At 40.5% G+C, this 19,891-nt stretch overlaps 1 protein-coding gene across 3 annotated transcripts in view; it reads right to left on the reverse strand.

Moving 5' to 3' along the window:
- Nucleotides 1-19,537, reverse strand: part of OTUD4 (OTU deubiquitinase 4) — a 42,179-nt gene extending 22,642 nt beyond the window's left edge. The window contains exons 1-7 of one of the 3 annotated variants that reach the window (XM_060012102.2): nucleotides 18,813-19,537; nucleotides 14,476-14,586; nucleotides 11,260-11,310; nucleotides 5,626-5,672; nucleotides 4,851-4,923; nucleotides 3,621-3,702; nucleotides 1,831-1,963 (exon numbers count right to left, since the gene is read on the reverse strand). In XM_060012102.2, coding sequence (XP_059868085.1) covers nucleotides 1,831-1,963; nucleotides 3,621-3,702; nucleotides 4,851-4,923; nucleotides 5,626-5,672; nucleotides 11,260-11,310; nucleotides 14,476-14,586; nucleotides 18,813-18,971 — 656 coding nt within the window. In that variant the 5' untranslated portion in view covers nucleotides 18,972-19,537. The remainder of the gene's footprint in view (nucleotides 1-1,830; nucleotides 1,964-3,620; nucleotides 3,703-4,850; nucleotides 4,924-5,625; nucleotides 5,673-11,259; nucleotides 11,311-14,475; nucleotides 14,587-18,812) is intronic. The other 2 variants (XM_060012103.2, XM_060012101.2) reach the window with 2 other exon arrangements.
- Nucleotides 19,538-19,891: the final 354 nt, after the last annotated feature.

Raw genomic sequence — 19,891 nt, forward strand, 5'->3', positions numbered from 1 at the left:
TACCTGTACTCTTCTGTCGTATAATTCCTCCTCCTTAATAAATCAATCTCTAGTCTTTAGGACAATCTCCAAATCTATACCCTTAAATGCAGCAATATTTAAGAGACTCTAAGTATTTAGAGTCTGGACTAAACAAGCACCCTAATTTCTAACACTTCAGGACTGATCAATATGAACGTGAAGAGATCCAGGCACAGGAGCACAGTGCCTGGATATTACACACTATGCCCATCTGTCTTGCCATGATTATGTAGCATTCTTCCCTAAATGAAGCTTGGTCCTCCCTAAGCCAGACATGACACAAGTAAAAGGAAATCCTAATAATGCAAGAAAAAATTAATTAGAAAGGCTTCCATGTTCCAAGGGCTTCAATAATATAGTATAAAGAGGAAAACTGATCATTACAATGAGCACACCATCCCTGGTACACTTCTCCAGCTTACCAGCCTCTACTCCACACTTCGCCTACTTCACCTGCCAGCTGCCATCCCAGACCCAGCTGTTGCTAAAACTGCAGCAGCAACCAAAGGGCATCTGCTGGAAGTCCCCACACACCAAGTTAATAAGCTACAACAAGCTAGTTATTCATTCTCCCTCAAAATTCCCCTATGCTCAATGACATGCCTTAATCATACTAGGCACCTGGAGAAAACCATGCAGCAGAATTTCCATCTGTGCAAAGTTAATTAGTCTATTCTAGGATTAAATTTACAATGGCAGACCCAGATTTTAATCTGACTCATTTCTTTCTTATGTAAAAATGGTAGTCAACCGAATTTTCAATCAGGATCTACAGTTTAATTCAAGAAGTGCTGGGAATTACAAATAGAGATATATTTAAGTGTTTAATAAAGAATTAGATATCCTGAGGCTTAATTTTATTTTTCTCTAGTTTCACAGTATGTGACACCATGAAGGGTACTTTCATACTCTCATACAAAAGGAATGATATACTTTTAGCTTCACCAAGAATGAAATAGGTCAGTTCTTATAAAATACAGAGTAAGCTTCTTAACATCACTGATAAAAACTAATATACGTTGGATGCTATACCTAGGAACTAGGCTGTGCATTCTACATGTTATCTCATTTAATTCTTATAAATTCTCCACTTTAAAGAAATACTAATATATCCTCATTTTATACCTATAGAATTGAGGCTTCTTAGTGAATTTAGGTAACTTGCCCCAAGTTCAGTTAGTTGGCAGGAAGCCAAGAATGAAACCAGGTTAGGATGTCCACAGCCCAAGCTCTTAACCACTACCCTATATGTCTTAAGTGGAAAAGAAAAATAAGCTGCAGAGTCTAAGTTAAAAGGTGTTTATTCGCAACATAAACAAAGGCATTATCCAGAGCTGTTCACATACTTATACCCCAACTTGGGATTTTTATTATATAAAAAGAAAAGGAAGCGGCATTATCTAAGAAAGAAAACAATAAAAGAAAGTCAAGGAAATCAAAATGGCCGTTTTCATCACTGGATATGTAAGCAATTGACAGGTTAACCTTAAAATTTTAGAATATACACACATATAGGCAGGACCAAATCTATTTCAGAGATATGTGCATCACGATTACACAGAAATAGATGCTTAGCAAAAACAAACAAAGAAACAAACAAAATCAACCTTCAAAAGAAACGATCCTATAATAGAAATGAGATAAAATTAGTGGCAGGAAAAAAGAAATTTACTGCGTAAATTTCTGTATTGCTGTATTTCAGGAATACCATAATACCTCAATATGTGAGGCTACTCCATGCAAAAGCATTTACTGAACTGTTTCTTTGTATGGCACTACAAAGATATTTTACGACTGAAATTTACTTACTTGCAACTGTCATCCTCTGAATCTGATATTTCACTGTTGTTTTCATCAGCTACTTCAGAGGTGTCTAGTCCCATCAAGATTTTACTAACATCAGTTTTAAATACCTTCTCATACAACAATTCATAAAGCAGAGCTGCAATTAACAAAAGAGAGATGTTACACAATATTAACTCACTTTACGTTTTAACATAACATTGAGATTGCCCGGGCTTCCAAATCCTAACTAAACACCTGTAACACCTTATGAGCAATAACACAATTTAATCAGAAAGTTACCTAGATAGAGAGGAACTAGATTTCTGTCTTTGCAGTTAATTAGTTCAAAAATCATTATATAATATACTGACATTTTTAAAACTAACAATAACACAAAAAGGTATCACAACTTTGAACCAAGTATGATAAAATTAAACATGCACAGTGAGCAATGACTACATCCCACACACTGTGCTAAGCCTTTACATACCACCTTCATATTTAATGCCAGCACAGTGAAATGTTCTTATTCTAACCGTATACATGAAGAAACTGAGAACTAGAGATGTCACACAACCTGCCCAACCTGAAGAGGCTTGGATGGAAAACGTAAGGAACATTAAGATTGCTAGAAAGAAGATAACTTTTCATAATGGACTAAAGAGAAACCATTGTAAAATTTATTCTCAGCAGCCACTGAAGCATATTTAGACAACTTCTTTGCTTTAAAAAAAGAAGAAAAAAAACCAAATTCCAGAAAACACAGAAATATATATTACCAAACATTCAAAACCTACACATGGGAGTTCAGGATTCTCACTTTGAACCTTACCCAAACAAGTCCACGAAGAATTCATCGACAATGGTGCCCACCCCCCTAAACGAGTCCCCAAGAGAGACCCCCTTTCTCACAGACCACCTTGCATCCATGCCAATATCATCCGAACCACAGGTTCTGAGAAGTACAGGAAAGGTAGGCACCATGAGCTGTCCTTCCCAAAGCTGAAATGTCCAGATTTTGACTAGCTGGGACAGGTGGAGGACACAGCCCAGGATACAGACAGCTAGACTCCCATATCTCAAATAGATCAATTTAAAATTTTACATTACACATGTCTTTACTGGTCACCCCCACCTAAAGAACAGAGGAAAAACGCCCATCACATGCCCAGCACCACGGCTTTGTATGAGTCATGTGCACTTTTTCATAATAGATGATAAAGGAGATAAAGTAAGAAGGCAGGAAGGAGCTACCACAGCAGTAATGCTCAACTGGGGAAGGAAGGGGTATTTTATCCTCCCAGGAAATACTTGGCAAAATCCGGAGACATTTTTGGTTGTCACATGGGAGAGAGAGCGCTACTGGCATCTACAGAGTAGATACTACTAAACATCCTACAATGCACAAAACAACCCCCAAAACAAAGAATTATCCGGCCCAAAATATTAAGAGTGCCAAGGTCAAGAAACCCAGGTCTAGAGCCAAATACGATCAAATACTTGATTTCCTCTGTCATTTAGATTTTCAAGCTATACACTAACAGCTTTAAAAACACATACAAATCATTATTACTGAAATTAATTACTGCAAGAAAAAATAACTTTGTATTTACAAGCCAAACTCTAATCTATACTAGTGCCTTTTTTTTCCTACTGAAATAAGTTTTTATTATAGTATTAACATTTTTGGTAACCTAAGGATCTCAGAAATATATATTTACAACAAAACAGTGCATTTGCCCTGACTTGTTTGCACTAAGACTATAATGCTTAGGAAGAAAATTTCCTATATAAGCACAAGGGTGATTACTTACACTGACACACAGCAGAGCTCTCTTTATACTTTATGGGATAGACAATATCATAATGATTGCCATTTGAAAAACACAGTAATACCTGAAAGGGAAAAATAAAATACACTTTTCAGCCCTTCATATATGACATTTACATAGCAACTTACATCTCTAATATCTCTGAATTACTAATAAATAAATTTCCTAGTAGGAAGTGAATATTTTAGAAGTAACCTAAAGCTCCAATGTGGTCAACTATGGTACATCCATATGCTGAAATGTTACACAGCCAATGAATCAAAAGTTCCTAATGACTTGGGGAAATGCTTATGGGATCACAAAAATCACACACAATATATGAAAACAATGTTGATTTCAACTACCTAAAGATGAGGGTTGAAAGACTGTAAGAAAATATTCTAAAACCTTACTTTAAATAATGCTTACCTCTAAGAAGCAGAATCAAAGGTAAATTTTTTCTGCTTTACAGTTTTAAGTACCTTCTAAATAGTCAATCACTTATGTGTATTGTACGTGTATAGGTAAGTCTTATGTGTATTACCTTATGTGTATTAGCATAAGTCAATCACTTACGCTAAGAAAAATACACACTGATTTTGCTTAGATTACGTCATATTCCAAAAATTATACTGGAAAGGCCAGATCCAGAGCCAAGCACCTTGGAAACCTGTAAGTCCTTATAAAGTCTATTTCACTCAGTTCCCTGCCCCCTTACCACCATTTGCATGGTGATAAGACACTTCAACTTGGCCTGGATGATACCAAAACAAAGTTCTCTAATAATGAATCATGTTTTTGTCCCCTTTCTAGGCTTCACATCATTTTTCAGTTGTTTCTGCTTTGTGACTAAATAATAGCACCTTAGCCAGTAAATTATCTTTACAATGGGAAATACATCACAATTACCAAAGTATTTGTGGATGCAATCGCAGAACCCATTTTCACAAGTTGTTTTTCTATTTAATGTTTATATTGATGTAAAACAGTAATAGTCTAATTAATCACATACACCAATATCTCAATTTTTTTTCTCTAGTAAAATGTTATGATAGAGTTCAACATAGTGATTTGTGGGAAAAAACAAATACAAAATAATGTAACTCATGGATGATTAATAGGAACTTAAAAAAACTCAAAAAGTCACTTAAAAATTATAGCTTAGGCAGTCAAGATGGCAACTGAGTGGTTCTTTTACTTAAATCCTTTAGAAACACTTAGAAAAATTCTTACCTTTTCAGGAAAATTATTTTCAGTTACTTGTGAAGGAGAAACATTTGGTTCCCGGTAAATTATAAAATCTTTCCTGAAAATAACACGTAGAAATTACTTCTGATGAAATATATTTCATGAATTGAGATTTAATCACTCATTCATTCATTCACTCAAGAGCCCAGTATACACCAAGCAATATTCTAGGCACTGGAAATAGAGCAGTGAACAAAAGATAGTAATGGAATAACTAAGCTGTAACATACTTATATAAAAGTATCCTCGTAAAAAAATTAAATTTTAAATGTAATTTGCATACATGTAACTTCAGATATAATTCTAAAAGTAGACCTCAAAACCAGAGGAATTGTGAAGATGATATTTATAAGGACATTTCAAAAAGAAAAAACAGAGCATTCACCGGCTCCGCTAATGGGCAAAAGTTGTAAAATTGACAATATAGCGTTTTGCCTTTGTTCTAGTGGCCATTCAATGCTACCAGCCTTCAGAGTAGGACATCATTTCTCTAGAAGGCTGATGGTAAGTGATATAGTTTATAGGCCTGGAAAAATTTTTATATTCCATTCCAAAAATATTTGGAAAATTAAAATCTCTATACATTGATACCTAAATGTCAAAATCTAACTGATGCAATTGAAAAAGCAGAACATTAGAAAAGATGCTTTTACAACCAAGGCATAAAACTGCTTTGCTATTTTAACAACTTGACTACAATGGAACATGTTAATTTCCCACTGACTTTATTTTTGTTTACCTACATTATTACAGTGCTCACCTGTACATAAGAGAAAGGGCACTTATTTCCACTTGTCCAACCCATTCCTGTATTGAACAAAAAAAGTTGGCACATAAATGTCTCCTACTTTTTACAATACCTTAATACATATCTTTATATGACATATCTAATGAGCTACAAAAGCTCATTAATATTGTTAGTATTATGAATACTATAAAAACATTTCTATAAAACAGGCTATAACATATACTAAAAAGCAGCTCAAGTTTCTGTCACAAAAATCCTTAGTAACAGAGCTAGAATAAGAGTTCCTATTGATGTGGCAAGATGACGGAGTAGTATCTCTAAGTTGAGAACTTGTTAAGGCAAAGACTCTGCCCTCCAACCTAGCACCCAGAACAGAGCCTAGCACATGATACGTGCCCAGAAAACGGGATGTGGACTCAAAGCAGAACTCAAGAATCAGGAAGGATGAAAAAGGGCAGGTCCTTTCTCTTCAGGATGATTGAAGGTACAAAGAAAGCAGTGCCCCAGCAATCACTTTAACATGTGGTAGAAGTTCTAGTACTAAAGGAGTCTCTTTTAAGTCCTTAAGCTTTTCAGAAGGAAAGGGCCAGTATAGATCAAAAATTTAAATATCCATATACTCTTTGACCCAGCAATTCAACTTGTATAAATCTATCCTAGGGAGTTCCCTGGCGGTCCAGTGGTTAAGACTCTGTGCTTCCACTGCAGGGGGCACAGGTTTGATCCCTGGCCAGGGAACTAAGATCCTGCATGCTGTACAGCGCAGCCCAAAAGAAAAAAAAAATCTATCCTAAAGAAATATTTCATATGTCCACAAAAGTGTATATAAACAAGGATGTCCACTATAGCTATTTGTAATAGTTTAAAAAAACTTTTTAAAGATAGCCCCAAGATTCCACTAATAGATAAGCAATAATTAAATAATTTTACAGTTCATCCAAACTATGTATGGAAACATCATGCAATCATCAAAAAGAATGATGAACTGACTTGGAAAGATCACTCAGACTATTATGTGTAAAAAGTAAGTTGATGAAATAATCCTATTGTGCAAAACAAAAAATACATATATTCATAGAAAGAGGTCTGGAAGGATATATCCTAAGTTGACAGCGGAGACAGGGAGTTCAAGATGAGGGAAATGTAAAGATTTTCACTCTTCATTCTGTATTAAATCTTCCACCATGAGAATGTATTCCTAAACTACTTGTGAAATTAGTGAAGACTTAATACCAAGAGTTACTAAAAATAATGAGCTATGGTAAATGAATGCTGCTACTTTCTCCTTCAAAGAAAACAAATTTGAGATATGGAAAGATTTTAAGAGGATGGTTTGATCTCTCAGAAAAGGATCATCTTTCCCCCCAAAGACTCTGCACTTCAATAGTTCGCAAAAGTTGCCCCTGTTTTTCGAAATGCAATGGGTGCCATATATTGAAACAGACTCTTAAAATAGGCCTCTGCCTAACAATCCCAGCTTCTCATCGACTGCTACAAAAGATACCCTCTGGTATAGAGGAAACCCTTCCCTGAAACCAGCCAGCTTAGATCACAAACACAAGCTATATTCACTTTATGCAGAATCCACATATCCACTTTAGGAAATGGAAAACGATTCTACTAGTGTCAACACAATACCACCTCTCAAATAATGTATCATTTTATAAATATTTAATCTTCAGAATAAATTCTGTTGTAGTCTGGTTAAGTACACACATCTATCATATGTGATATATGAATTATCTTCTTATCTATTGTACCTTCTTGTCTTCTCTAACCAGGGTCAATTTTTAATTATTAAAAAAAAAAATCTATGTTCTATCAGTATCTTCTACCTTAAGGCCATAATTTTATTTACTCAGCACTCTGTATGATGTTTAATCTACTTCCTCATTGTGGGTAAGAGCACATCGTGTCTACAAAATCTACTTTAACTCAAGAACTACACTGTATCAAAAAAACTAATTTAAATGTTCTTAAATAGTCATCAAAGCAAACTTCTGTTCCTCAAGACACTATTAAGAACACTAAAAGACAAGATACAAACCGGAAGAAAATACTGAAGAATATATATCCAGTACAGAATTTATACTCAATATAAAGTACTCTTATAATTCAATAAAACCAACGTAATAAAAAAAAAGACAAAATCTATGAATAGACATTTCACCAACAAAGACATATGGATGGCAAATAAACACATGAAAAGATTCCCAACATTACTAGAGAAATGCAAGTTAAGATCACAATGAGATACTACTATACAACCACCAACACAGCTACAATTTAAAAGGCTGAGCATACTGAGTGTTGAGGAAGATGTAGAGCAATTGGAATTCTCACTTATTGCTAATGAGAAAGCAAAATGGCATAGCCACTTTGGAAAACAGATTGGCAATTTCTCATTAAGTTAAACATAAATTTACCATATGATCCAGCATTTCCACTCCCAGTAGTATTAATCCAAGAGAAAAGAAAACATGCCCACAGAAGGACTTGCAAGCAAATATTCTTAGCAGCTTTAATCATAACAGCCACAAACTGGAAAGAACTCAAATATCCATCAACTGGTAAACTGCTAAACAAACTGCAGTACATCCATACAGAGAATGACCACTCAGCAATAAAAAGGAACTACCGGGGCTTCCCTGGTGGCGCAGTGGTTGAGAGTCCACCTGCCGATGCAGGGGACACAGGTTCGGGCCCCGGTCCAGGAAGATCCCACATGCCGCGGAGCGGCTGGGCCCTTGAGCCACGGTCGCTGAGCCTGCGCGTCCGGAGCCTCTGCTCCGCAACGGGAGAGGCCACAACAGTGAGAGGCCCGCGTACCGCAAAAAAGAAAAAAAAAGGAACTACCGATACACACAACACGGATGAATCTCAAAATGTTTCCATTATGCTAAGTGAAAGAAGCCAGCCATATAAGACTATAAACTATATCATTCCATTTTTTTTTTGTCTAGAAAAGGCAAAACTTAATACATCAGTGGATATGGGGGTGGGGGGATTAAGGGCAGAAGGAGGGCATGAGAAGCTTTGTGGAGTGATGGAAACGTCCTATACGATGTCTGTGGACAGTCACACAACTGTATGCATCTGTCAAATTTCATCAAATTATAAGCTTAAAAATTTACCGTATGTCAATTTCACCTACGTAAAGCGGACAAAAATATATTCTTGCAAAAAGTCTGAGGCATTTTTCAAAATGTTCCACTGGTATTTTTAAGTAAAAGGAGAAGGATGTTTTCTCTGAGAATTGGATGAAGCAATGGAGTTTATCCATCAACTATATTTCTCTTTTCATTTCATACATTCCATATATCAGGGAGAAAGAGAAACAAAGGAAGACATAAATATTTATTGCTAATAATGAAGAACAAACGACTGTCCTGTTTGGTACCCGAAACACCTGGAGGAGGTTTGACCGGATTGGGGAGGGGTGCCCTAAGGGTAACAAATCTGGCTGGCCAGCACCCTGGGAAGGAAACACCTGTCCCACGTGCAAAATCGCAGCAACCTGCCCTCCCCGTTCCTGCAGACCACCCCCCCCCATCAGTCTCAGTTCAGTTCACACTGCCTCATTTCCTCCCTCTGTCCCCTTCTCTCCACTCCCACATGTCTCTGCTATCCTTTCTCGGACCCTCATAGCCCAAGAGCCTGAACTGCTGCACAAAGATGACTATAAAATGACACCGTGGGGTTTTTTTTCTGATTAAAAATTAATAAACGGTCTTTGTTGTTTCCTTCATATTCTACAAAGGAAACAAAAATCACCAGTAGTACTACTACCTAGAGAGAACTGTTAACATTCTGGTGTTTAATCTTTCCTACCTGTTACATATAATGCAATACGGCTTTAACATGCACTCAACACACATAAACTGATCAATCAGGCACCCCAAATTGACAGGTAACCACGGGAAGTCCAAAAGCAACGAAATATATAATTCTTGCCTTCAAAGAGGCTTATAAACTAAGAGAAAAAAACCTACAAACTTCAGGAAAATGAATTTGTGTCCATTTTTGTGGGCAAAACTCAGTTTCAAAATCACGGAAATAAAAATGTAGTCTTGAGCGGATTTAGAGAAAAGATCTTCAGAGGGTATTTGTCACCAAAACTGGAGTAATACCATACTTAATTTTCCTTTTTTTACACTTACTATAGTGTGCCCACTTCTCCACGTATTAAACAATTTTTCAAAACCACTGGAACTGGTCTTCCTGCCTCTGGTCTCATCCACCTCCAAACTACCTTTACACAAGATTCTTTCATCCATCCATCCATCCAGTTAACAAAAACACCAGGCACTATTCTCACTTCAAAGCAGTGAACAAAACATAACTCACTTCCTGCCTCAAAGAACTTGAAAAACTTCCCAATGCCAGATTCCCAGGCCCCAGGCGCAGAGACTTTGATTTGGGTCTGGAATAGAGGCCAGGGATCTGCATTTTTCCTGATGCAATGGCCTGTAGGCGATGCTTTGAGAAATGCTGGCCTCAACTATCAGCTCCAAGCTAATGAGGCTGGCAGTGATGCTCTCCCGTGAGCTCACCGCAGCCTGCCCTCGGACATTTCTCACCACCTCCCACCTTCGTGTGCTCCGTGCTCCACACAAACCCAACTGCTTTCTTTATCTGTCTTGCGCACAATTTTCACTACCTGGAAATGCCCTTCACCCATTTCTTATCCAGAAGCTCTTCAGTGTTCAAGTGCCCTCTTACTCTCAAACTCCTGCTTTGCCTACCCAGCCAGGAATAAAAGTGAATGCCTACAGCATCATACCTATACTTCTTACGACACATGTACCTTCTCACTGGTATGAGATGTTCCCTACTATAGGGAAACTCCTGAGAACAGCATCCAAATCCCAGTCACCTCTGCCTCCCGGGTGCCTGGCCATTCTTGGCCCACAACAAGCACTCAAATTAGAGTTAGGGAATTGAAGGGAGACACCAAACATTGATCAAACACCCTATTCCTATGTTATTATTCCCTTTCCTCCCTCTCTGACTCCTTCTCTTAGCTTTTTCCTTTGGTAATGTCATTTTAAACTTAACAGCGATTACCTCGGGGGATGAGGGAACATTCTACATGGTATGCCATTAACATTTGGATTTTTACACAGAGAACATTAGTTTTGACAGCAGAAGAAAAAAAAAGAAAAATTCTTTTAACTTCAGAATGACTGAGGAAGTGCTGGTAATGGGACCTGGTGGGAAAGTGCTGTCCTTTTACTCCCAACGGTCTCTTCCTACTTCTCACACTGACCATTTTATGGGGAATGGAACCTCCATAAAAGAAACTGTCTTCTCAGTTGCCTAGGGAAGCAATTAAATATTGCCCTGTCCACCAAGCCCCATACACATACCAACACTGCACCCTGGAAATCATCAGCACTGTTATTTTAGGTCTTTTATGCCATTATGACAGATAAAGAGAGCACGACTGTCCTTATTGAGGCAACAGTGCACAGTACACAGCTCCAACTGTCTTCCAATTAAATGCTGCATAAAACGTGCACCTAAGATAGTAAAAGTTTATAAGGAAACCCCTCCATACACTGTAATATTAATCTCTCGTAATGAATTTTGAATACATTATTTAACATCTAAAAAACAGAAATACGTCAGAAGATTATTGCATACCTGTGGATTTTCCAAACGCTTTAAATATTCTTCAAATGACCCTTCTATAAACTGCAAAAAGAGAAAAAGTCTATTACAAATACATCGAAGCAAAAGTTAATCTCTTCACTGTGAATTACTGAATTTTTACACAAACCTTGGATACATCAGTAATACTAAAATATATATATTATATATACACACATGCACAGATAAAATCTAATTATGAAAATACATACATCATTAAGAAAACATCATAAACACACAAAAGAATTTAAAGAAGGAAACACTGCCCGGAAACATTTCCTGGACAGGATCTGGATGGGCACAGGGACAGCATCATGAGGAAGTGGTGGAGAGCAAGCACTGTGTTGGGAAGACAGGAGCCACCTGGCCAGCAGGAGCAGGGCCACTCGGTGGGGTGAGTGCAGTGAGAGAGGAACTCAACTGCACACCTATTCACAGAGGGCCTGGGGCCCAGGCAGGACTATCAGACTTAGGGAGAAGACAGTTCAAGGTCCCAGCAGGTGACACTGTGAACAGAGAAATTACATGATAAAAGCAGCACTTAAAGACAAACCTGGTAATGGCCAATGCTCAGAAGATAATTAAAGACAGATGCACTAGCTAAGAAATATTAGTTTACTAATAGATATGAATATTCATTCTTACGTCAGTTATACTAAAAACAAGGACGAGAACTAATAATGCTAAATACCTTTTGAAGAATCAACAAGATTTTTCTAATATGGCCTGCTTCATTGTTACTTTAACATATAAAAAAACTGAGTTTATTCAAGCTATATAATAATGTTTTTTGCTTTTCTCACAGCAATTCCACTAATTTAACTGAAAGATCTAAAAAGACATTTATCTGAAACACCAAATTCAATTTTATTTAAATTAGTCTCAGTTAATTTAACAAAGTGATACACTTAAAACCATTAAAATACACTCCCCGGTCTATAAAAATCTTTTAAATGCCCATGGATTTTTTTTTTTTAATAATATCCCACTGTGTGAATGGACCACATTTTATTTTTCCATTCCTCAGCCCACACCATCTTTTTTTATTTATGTGTGTATATATATATATATATATTTTTTGGCTGTGTTGTGTCTTCGTTTCTGTGCGAGCGGGGGCCACTCTTCATCGCTGTGCATCAGCCTCTCAGTATCGCAGCCTCTCTTGTTGCAGAGCACAGGCTCCAGACGTGCAGGCTCAGTAGTTGTGGCTCACGGGCCCAGTTGCTCCACTGCATGTGGGATCTTCCCAGACCAGGGCTCGAACCCGTGTCCCCTGCATTGGCAGGCAGATTCTCAACCACTGCACCACTAGGGAAGCCCCCCATGGATTTTTTTTTAAAGACGGAGATTAATTCCTTTATAGACTGTATACTGTCAAATTTCCAAAAAGTATCCTAAGGTTCAACACAGACTTGTAATAAAATAGCCACATATTTCAAATATCCCACCAATCAGAGGCTACTGTTCCGTATTAGTTGATTATCTATAGACTTAAAAAACATAAAACAACCCCACAGAACCATTTAAAGTTGCAAAAGACCTAAGCCGTGTTCTGACACAAGCCTGCATCCAATCTGAGATTCTCCTTTCTAATCAGCAAGTATTCATCTAGGCCCCAACTAACCATGGTCAGTAAAAAGGCACTTCTTTTTACTGAGAGTCTTTCCATGAGAGTCTTTTCCAATTCTGGCCAATAGAAACTGTTAGAAGTATTCATTATAAGGAAAGCAAAACTTTCCCCCTTGGAACTTTCAACCTCGGATGGTAGAGCTAAATAAATATATGCAAAGCACTTAAAACAACGCCTCCTGGCAGACAGTAAATGCTCAACCAATGTTAGCAATTTCCACTGTTGTCAACAGCAGCCAATAACAGTAATAACTAATTCACCTGTAATTTCTTCAAATACTCAAGGACCACTCCACTCCCCTGCCCTCCTCTCTGCTATAATACTCTCTTATCTAGCCTCCACACTACCAGCTTTTTATTAATAAAACAAGTTTTCAAATCTCCTGATCAAGCAGGTACCTCTCCTTCCTGGAATATATTACTGTCCATCTTATAACATGGCACCCAGAAAAATGTCACCAGTAATAAAATTTTGCTTGAAAATAGGAACTCCAACCCAAGAACACATCTAAACACTATTTACCTATTAAGTCTTGGAATTGAGTTATATGCAAAGTGTCAATGTTCTTCTGGCAGTCAACGGGGGGAAAATACCACTGAAAGTTGTCAGATGATAATTCTAGTCATAAAACCAATAACTAGTAAATCCTATAAGGCTTTCAATGTAAAATGAAAATAGTTCACTGTGGCATTATTTCACAGCCTACTACACACTACTGAGAAAATTACAGTAAGTTGATATTCTGTTAACTACTAATTAACTATACTACATTCTATTAACTACTAATCATTATTTACATAATTACAATGCTTTGATAGGTAGTTCACAATGATGAACCCTGAAAATTAAAAATTTATAAATGCCTCCTGATAAAATCAAAGGCTCAACTCTAGCTATGCTCAGCATATTTCTTATACCCTAAGTGTGCAATTTTTACAATTTACATGGGGTCGCCAATCACGGAAAACTGTTAACCACAAGACCTTACTCCCTGATCACATCAGACAAAGCTCACTCCTAATACACAAGGGTCCTGCCTAAGTCATCCTTCCAGCCTCCACAGCTCAGTGACCCATCTGTCACAGAAGCTTTCTAAATGTCTGAATAAATGAATACCACAAAATGGCCTTAAAAAAAAAAAAAAATCACAGCTGTAACTGGATTTGAATTCCAAAAAGCAGTTTTTTAAAAAATTTTTATTTATTTTTGGCTGCATTGGGTCTTCGTTGCTGCATGCGGGCTTTCTCTAGTTGTAGTGAGCGGGGGCTACTCTTCGTTGCGGTTTGCGGGCTTCTCATTGAGGTGGCTTTTCTTGTTGTGGAGCACGGGCTCTAGGCACGCGGGCTTAAGTAGTTGTGGTGCACGGGCTTAGTTGTTCCACGGCATGTGGGATCTTCCCGGACCAGGGCTCGAACCCGTGTCCCCTGCCTTGGCAGGCGGATTCTTAACTACTGTGTCACCAGGGAAACCCAGCAGTTCTTTTTTATAAGGGTTATTTTCAAAACCTGTATTAAGATCCAACCCGTGAAATTCCCACTAGACCATTCTAAAGGCTAAAATGTAAATATAAGTCAACACACCATTATATGTTTAAAATTACAAATTACCGCTTCAAATTTCTCTCGGTTCTCTCGAAGATAATGAATACAGGCCATTCTGACTTCAACATGGCGAGACTGAGAGTGCAGCACCTGCAAAGGAAAGAGCAGCACACTGTCAAGCACTTTGTTAGAAGATTCAAGCTACGACCGAGTGCCTTCTTTCACACCCAACATAACCTCACAACCAGCAGACATCCGCCTCCCTTTCCCTTACTATCATTTCTAGCTCTTTATTCGTTCCCACCTCTTCCACTAACCAGAGAGATGACACGACACATACAAACAGCAGTACTTAAGCCAGATGTCACTCTATAAAGAGCTTATTACCATTTCTCCTTTAAGTCACTGAAATTACTCCTTTGGGGAAATCTTTGCAAACTTAAGACACTTTCCTCTCCTGGCCAGCCCTCTACTGTAACTTTGCTCTTCACAAAGCAAGGCTAACAGAATTCCTGCAATGCAGGGCTTAGCCTCATCCTATGCTTGTTGCAAAAGAGAACAAACAGGAAACTTCAACACAAATCGTCTTTGCGGCTTTATGCCCATAAGAGATAAATTTCTTTTTCCCGGTAATTTTGAACTATTTGCCTTATGTATAAATTTAAGTCCACCGTGGTTTCAGAAAAATTAAGGCACTCATTCTTAAATCCTTTAGCTGTCAGGCTTACATGATTCTTGAAAGAACATCCAGGGAGCAACACACAGGATGCAAACGTGCCCCTGTGTGCTGTCATCCCAACAGCCTTGAAACTTGCTCTTTTGCCCAAAATCTTAAAGCACCACCTGAAATAAGTCATACTACAAAGATGATCCAAATCCTCCCACTTTGTAGCCTCTGTTTTCTTCTGTTAAACAACTAGTTCAACAAAAGAATAACTTACTGGCATTTTGTCTCTTATAAAAGTCTAAAGCTTTGGTTTGAAACCCTCTGGCTTAACTACCATGCTAAAAAGAGATTTTTTTTTTCTATAACTAGGTGTCTCAAACGAAGGTATTCCCGGTACTCTACAAGGTCAAGGTAGGAGAAAAAAAGCTGACATATAAAATAATCACATCTCAAACTACTCTCAAGGCCTCTTGAGAATTTCTATTATTATAAAGTAACTTTAAGAGTTAGAGTTCCAATTGAGCGATTCTCCCTTATGTTCAGGGTGAGCAGAGAATTCAGGAAAAGGGAAGCTCCAGCTGCACATTCTACAGGTCACTGTGGGCAACAGCCAGGGCTCATTTATACCCACAGAACCAAAGGCACAACTGTTTAGACAGCTAGCAGGTCCCTGCACACTGAGACACACTGAAGATGCACTAGCTGAGGTGAGCAATGAATTTGTCTTCAGCATACTAGCTGGTTTTTCAGCTTAACAGAGTATGCCGATATTGTTGTCTTGGGTACTACAAAAAAGCATCCTTACATATTCTAAGCTTCCAGCACTGGAAGGACTACCCAAATAGTAGTAGATTTGAGTAGTAGAAAAAATAACCACCACACAATGTCTTTGCCAATTCAACAAATGACAATTTAGCAACACTTCCTTCACAGAAGCTATGCTAGACACTATTATGAATCAACGTATTAGTCTGAGTAAACCACAGTGTCATCCGATCAGGCTTTCCTGCCATTAGTAAAGTGGAGCTAGTCTTAAAGCCATTTACCTAGCAACAGGTGGCAGACATAAGTGAATAAAGCTTATTTTCCACCAAAAACAATGACAGGCATATCTCTTGTTTTTTCTCCTCTTTTAACAAAGATTTTATTAGCACATGAAATCTGAACCTGTTACTCAGAAGCAAAACTCTCAGCAACTTCTGATCAAGTGCGGGGTGCCGGGGCTTTACAAAGCCAAGCACTGTTAAGAGAAGCAAGGTTAAATGACAACTGTTTAAAAAGCGTAATATTGTGCAAGTTCAAGGACACTCAGGAAGAATTCAAATGGTATGACAAATATCTTTGCAAATCATTGTATACATGAAAATAAGCTAGAAATAGGAGGCTTTCCAATCTTTACTTAGGGCAGACGGTGATAAACACGGAGAAAGGCCGAGACGCACTGCTTCTCCAAGTCCTCTAAGCGCCCTATTTTTAGCTCTAGGGCCACAGAGCTGATTCAGGTCAGGCCTCCTGTAGGCCCACGTCCAGAACTGTAAAAAGGGAAGAGCCTATCTAAATCAGGTAATTTGGAGGGAAAGACTCCTGCTAATTCAAGTCTCTCCCTCTCCATTCCCCCCGCCAAAGGCCGCCATTTAGATTACCTACTGTGACTCCTTGTTAGAAATTATAATTATTTTGATATTATTGGAGAAATCGTTGGCAAAAAAGTAAATCCTCTGTACACATTTTTAAAGGGCAGCCTGAGGCTGCTGTCTGTTACTGTCCTCCGCCTCCCCCTGCAATGCACACACTGCCTTTGGCCATGAAGGCTATTACCTTTGGTCCTTGTCTACTGAAGAACTGAGCTGCCCCCAAGAGTCAGAGTATTAAGCTTTCTAAAAGCTCAGTATACTAAAAGTCAGAATCACCTAATTGGAAGGGATAGTCCCTTATGCCTAACTTCAATCCCATCACAATAAGATACAATAATAATGTGTTAGCTGATGTTAGCAATGAGTTCTTAGTGTAACCAGCTAGCTCTTGTTCCTTTCTACTTAAAAATAGAGATTCTGTATAATCAAGTTTGCCAATTATCTACAGCATGTAGTACTGAAACCAGACACACCTTTCTGCTTCAACATAAACTAGGATGTAGATAATCCAACTCCAAATAAGCACCATACTTTCCTTATTTCTATTTGTTTCCCCCTCCTTCCTTACCAAATTCTTGCTAGAGCTAACAATATGTATCAATAGGGACTGAATTCACTTCCACCTCTTCCTTCTGCTTCTGGAGGTGCTAAGGAGTCCAGGGAGGCTGAGGCAGAGGAAGCAGGACAGATGGAGATCCAGGAAACTCACGAATGGGACAGACTGTTTACCTCCTGATAGTAAAGACTGGGATGTGTTTGTGTGAACATATCCCAAAGCAACATTAGCACATCCTAAAATTCTAAAAATAAGAGACATCTATTGAACTAAAAAAGAGCTCGATTTGGGAAGCTTTGAGAAGAATGTTTGAATGACAATGCCTGCAACAAAATGCAAAGGTTTGGAGCTTTGCTAAATACATTTCTTGTTTAAAAAAAAAAATGATGTTACGCTACTAATGTGAAAACGAGGGCCTTTGGAAAATAAATGGCTGGTCTTTGGATATTGAAAAAAATAAGAATAGACTGGTCTATAGATGTTAAGTAAAACATTTACTCACAAATAGAAGTTGTGAAAGCTACTTAGCATTCAAAAAAGGTGAGAGAAAGAGAAACAGAGAAACTCCAAAGGCGGGGAGGAGACGGGAGGGGTGGACCTTAGGCCAAAGGAAAGCAAACTGTGAACGGTAGGAAATACACACCAGGGCAGTAATGTGAAACTTTTGTCCAACTATTTCAACAGCTATTTTTCAATACAGGATGGGTTTTGCTGACTGCATACCTACCAACTACAGTATTATATAACAGGGAATAAGCTCTCTTACAAAAAAAAAAGAAAAAAAATCAGAAACATCTTCCCAAGAACTGTGGTAGGAAGTGATTTTGACCATTAAGGGGGAAAAATTCGGCCAAGGGCCTAAAGAACTCCAGATATACCCTTCCTTCCTACTACCAACTCCAAAACAGACTTTATTTTTAAGTCAATTATTTTTAGTACACCTACACTGCCTTGCAGAGCATTAAAAAAAAGACTGGAATCTGCTCAAAGACAATTCTTTGCAAACATTCTACCTTTTCCAAAGTCTGGCTTTCCCAAACTGTACATTTTCCCCCTTCTGATTCAAGCTGACATCGGCGGGCTTGGCTACCCTCCGTTCCAAAGTCCAGCAACAGGAAAAAAAATCATGTTCCGCGAGTTAAGTCTGGTGCACCACCTCCTCTAGGAAACATTCGGTTTACTGGTGGGAACTCTGTGCTTATAAAACCAAGAGGAGGGGAAAAGAACATTTCGCCCTGTCGCCAGCCATGAAGCAAGGATACAAGGCTCTCCGCAGGCCTCACGGGCTGGCCTCAACTCATTACCTCTTCGCCAGGAGGAACGACACCCAGATAATTTACAGGTCTTTAAGTTTCGATTTAGAGCTTCCAGACCCGGAGCAGCGTCCGGTTCCGGCGCGACAATGGGCCGCTGTGAGGACGCCGGGGCCACGCGCAGCCCGGGAGGTAGGCGGCCCGGCCCGCCCGCCGCTTCCCACCCGGCCCCGCCGCCTCCCCGCGCCCGGCCCCCGCCCCATTACCTGCTCCGCCACGGCCCGGAACAGGCACGACCCGTCCTTGGCGACCAGTTTCCGATACAAGCCCAGTTTCCGCAGATAGGCGTCCATGGGCGTCGCGTCCTCCCGGGGCGCCGCACCGCCCTGGTCGCCGCCGTCTGGGGCGCCGACGGTCGCCTCCATGTTGCCGGTCGCGCTGCAGGCCCGGCGCGGCGCGGGCTAGCCCCACATGGCCGCGCCGCCGGCTCCTCGACGCCCCGGCCTGGGGCGGGCGGCGGCTTGGGCTCGGGCTGGGCACGCGGCGGCGGCTGCAGGCGGCGGCCCGAGGCAGCGGTCCGCGCGCATAGGGGAGCCCTGCCTAATGCATGGCCAGGCGCACGCGGCCACCTCCCGAGGGCCCACGCGCCCAGGGGCAACGGGGGAGAAATTCACGAAAACCCGAGAGCTAGGAGTCACTTCCCGGCGGCCTCGCCGCCCGGCTCAGCAACTGCGCCCGGGGGTCGCCGCCCGCACAAGTTTCCTTGTCCCGACCCGGCTGAGGCGAGGAAAGCCCTGCACCCGAGCGCGCGCGGAGCCGGCTCAGGTGAAGCGAGGCCTGCGGCCCCAACACCGGCAGCCGAGGAAGCCGAAAGAGAAAGACGCGGCCTTTCGTCTCCCCACCTCACAGGAGGGCGCCGGAGGGGCGGGGAGCGGGCGGGGGCGCCCAGCGGAGGGCAGCACGCTCGCAGCCCAGATTTTGTTTTCGCTTTCGGCCAGACAGCGGAGAGGACGGCGGGAGATGTAGTTTGGCCAGCGGCAGGAAGTCGGCTTGCGGCGGGCGGGGACGCGCGGCCGGCCTACCCGGCGGAGGCGCCCGGGAGGCACGGGGACTACAAGTCCCTACAGCGCGGCGCCGCCGCAGCCGCCCGGAGCCGGCTTCGAGCTTTCCGGGCACAGCGTCCGCGAGCAGGCCGAGGGTCTCAGCTGGCCGACGTGCAGCAACCTGCGCGCGCCGCCCCGCCCGGCCGTCCGCCCACTGCGCCGCGGGGCCGCGGGAAGTGCGCGTGCCCTGCGTGCGTGGAGTCGCCAGGGACACTGAGGCTGCTGGGTCGGCCCTTTGTGTA

The sequence above is a fragment of the Delphinus delphis genome, chromosome 5 (assembly GCF_949987515.2).
Source record: "Delphinus delphis chromosome 5, mDelDel1.2, whole genome shotgun sequence".
NCBI lineage: Eukaryota > Metazoa > Chordata > Mammalia > Artiodactyla > Delphinidae > Delphinus > Delphinus delphis.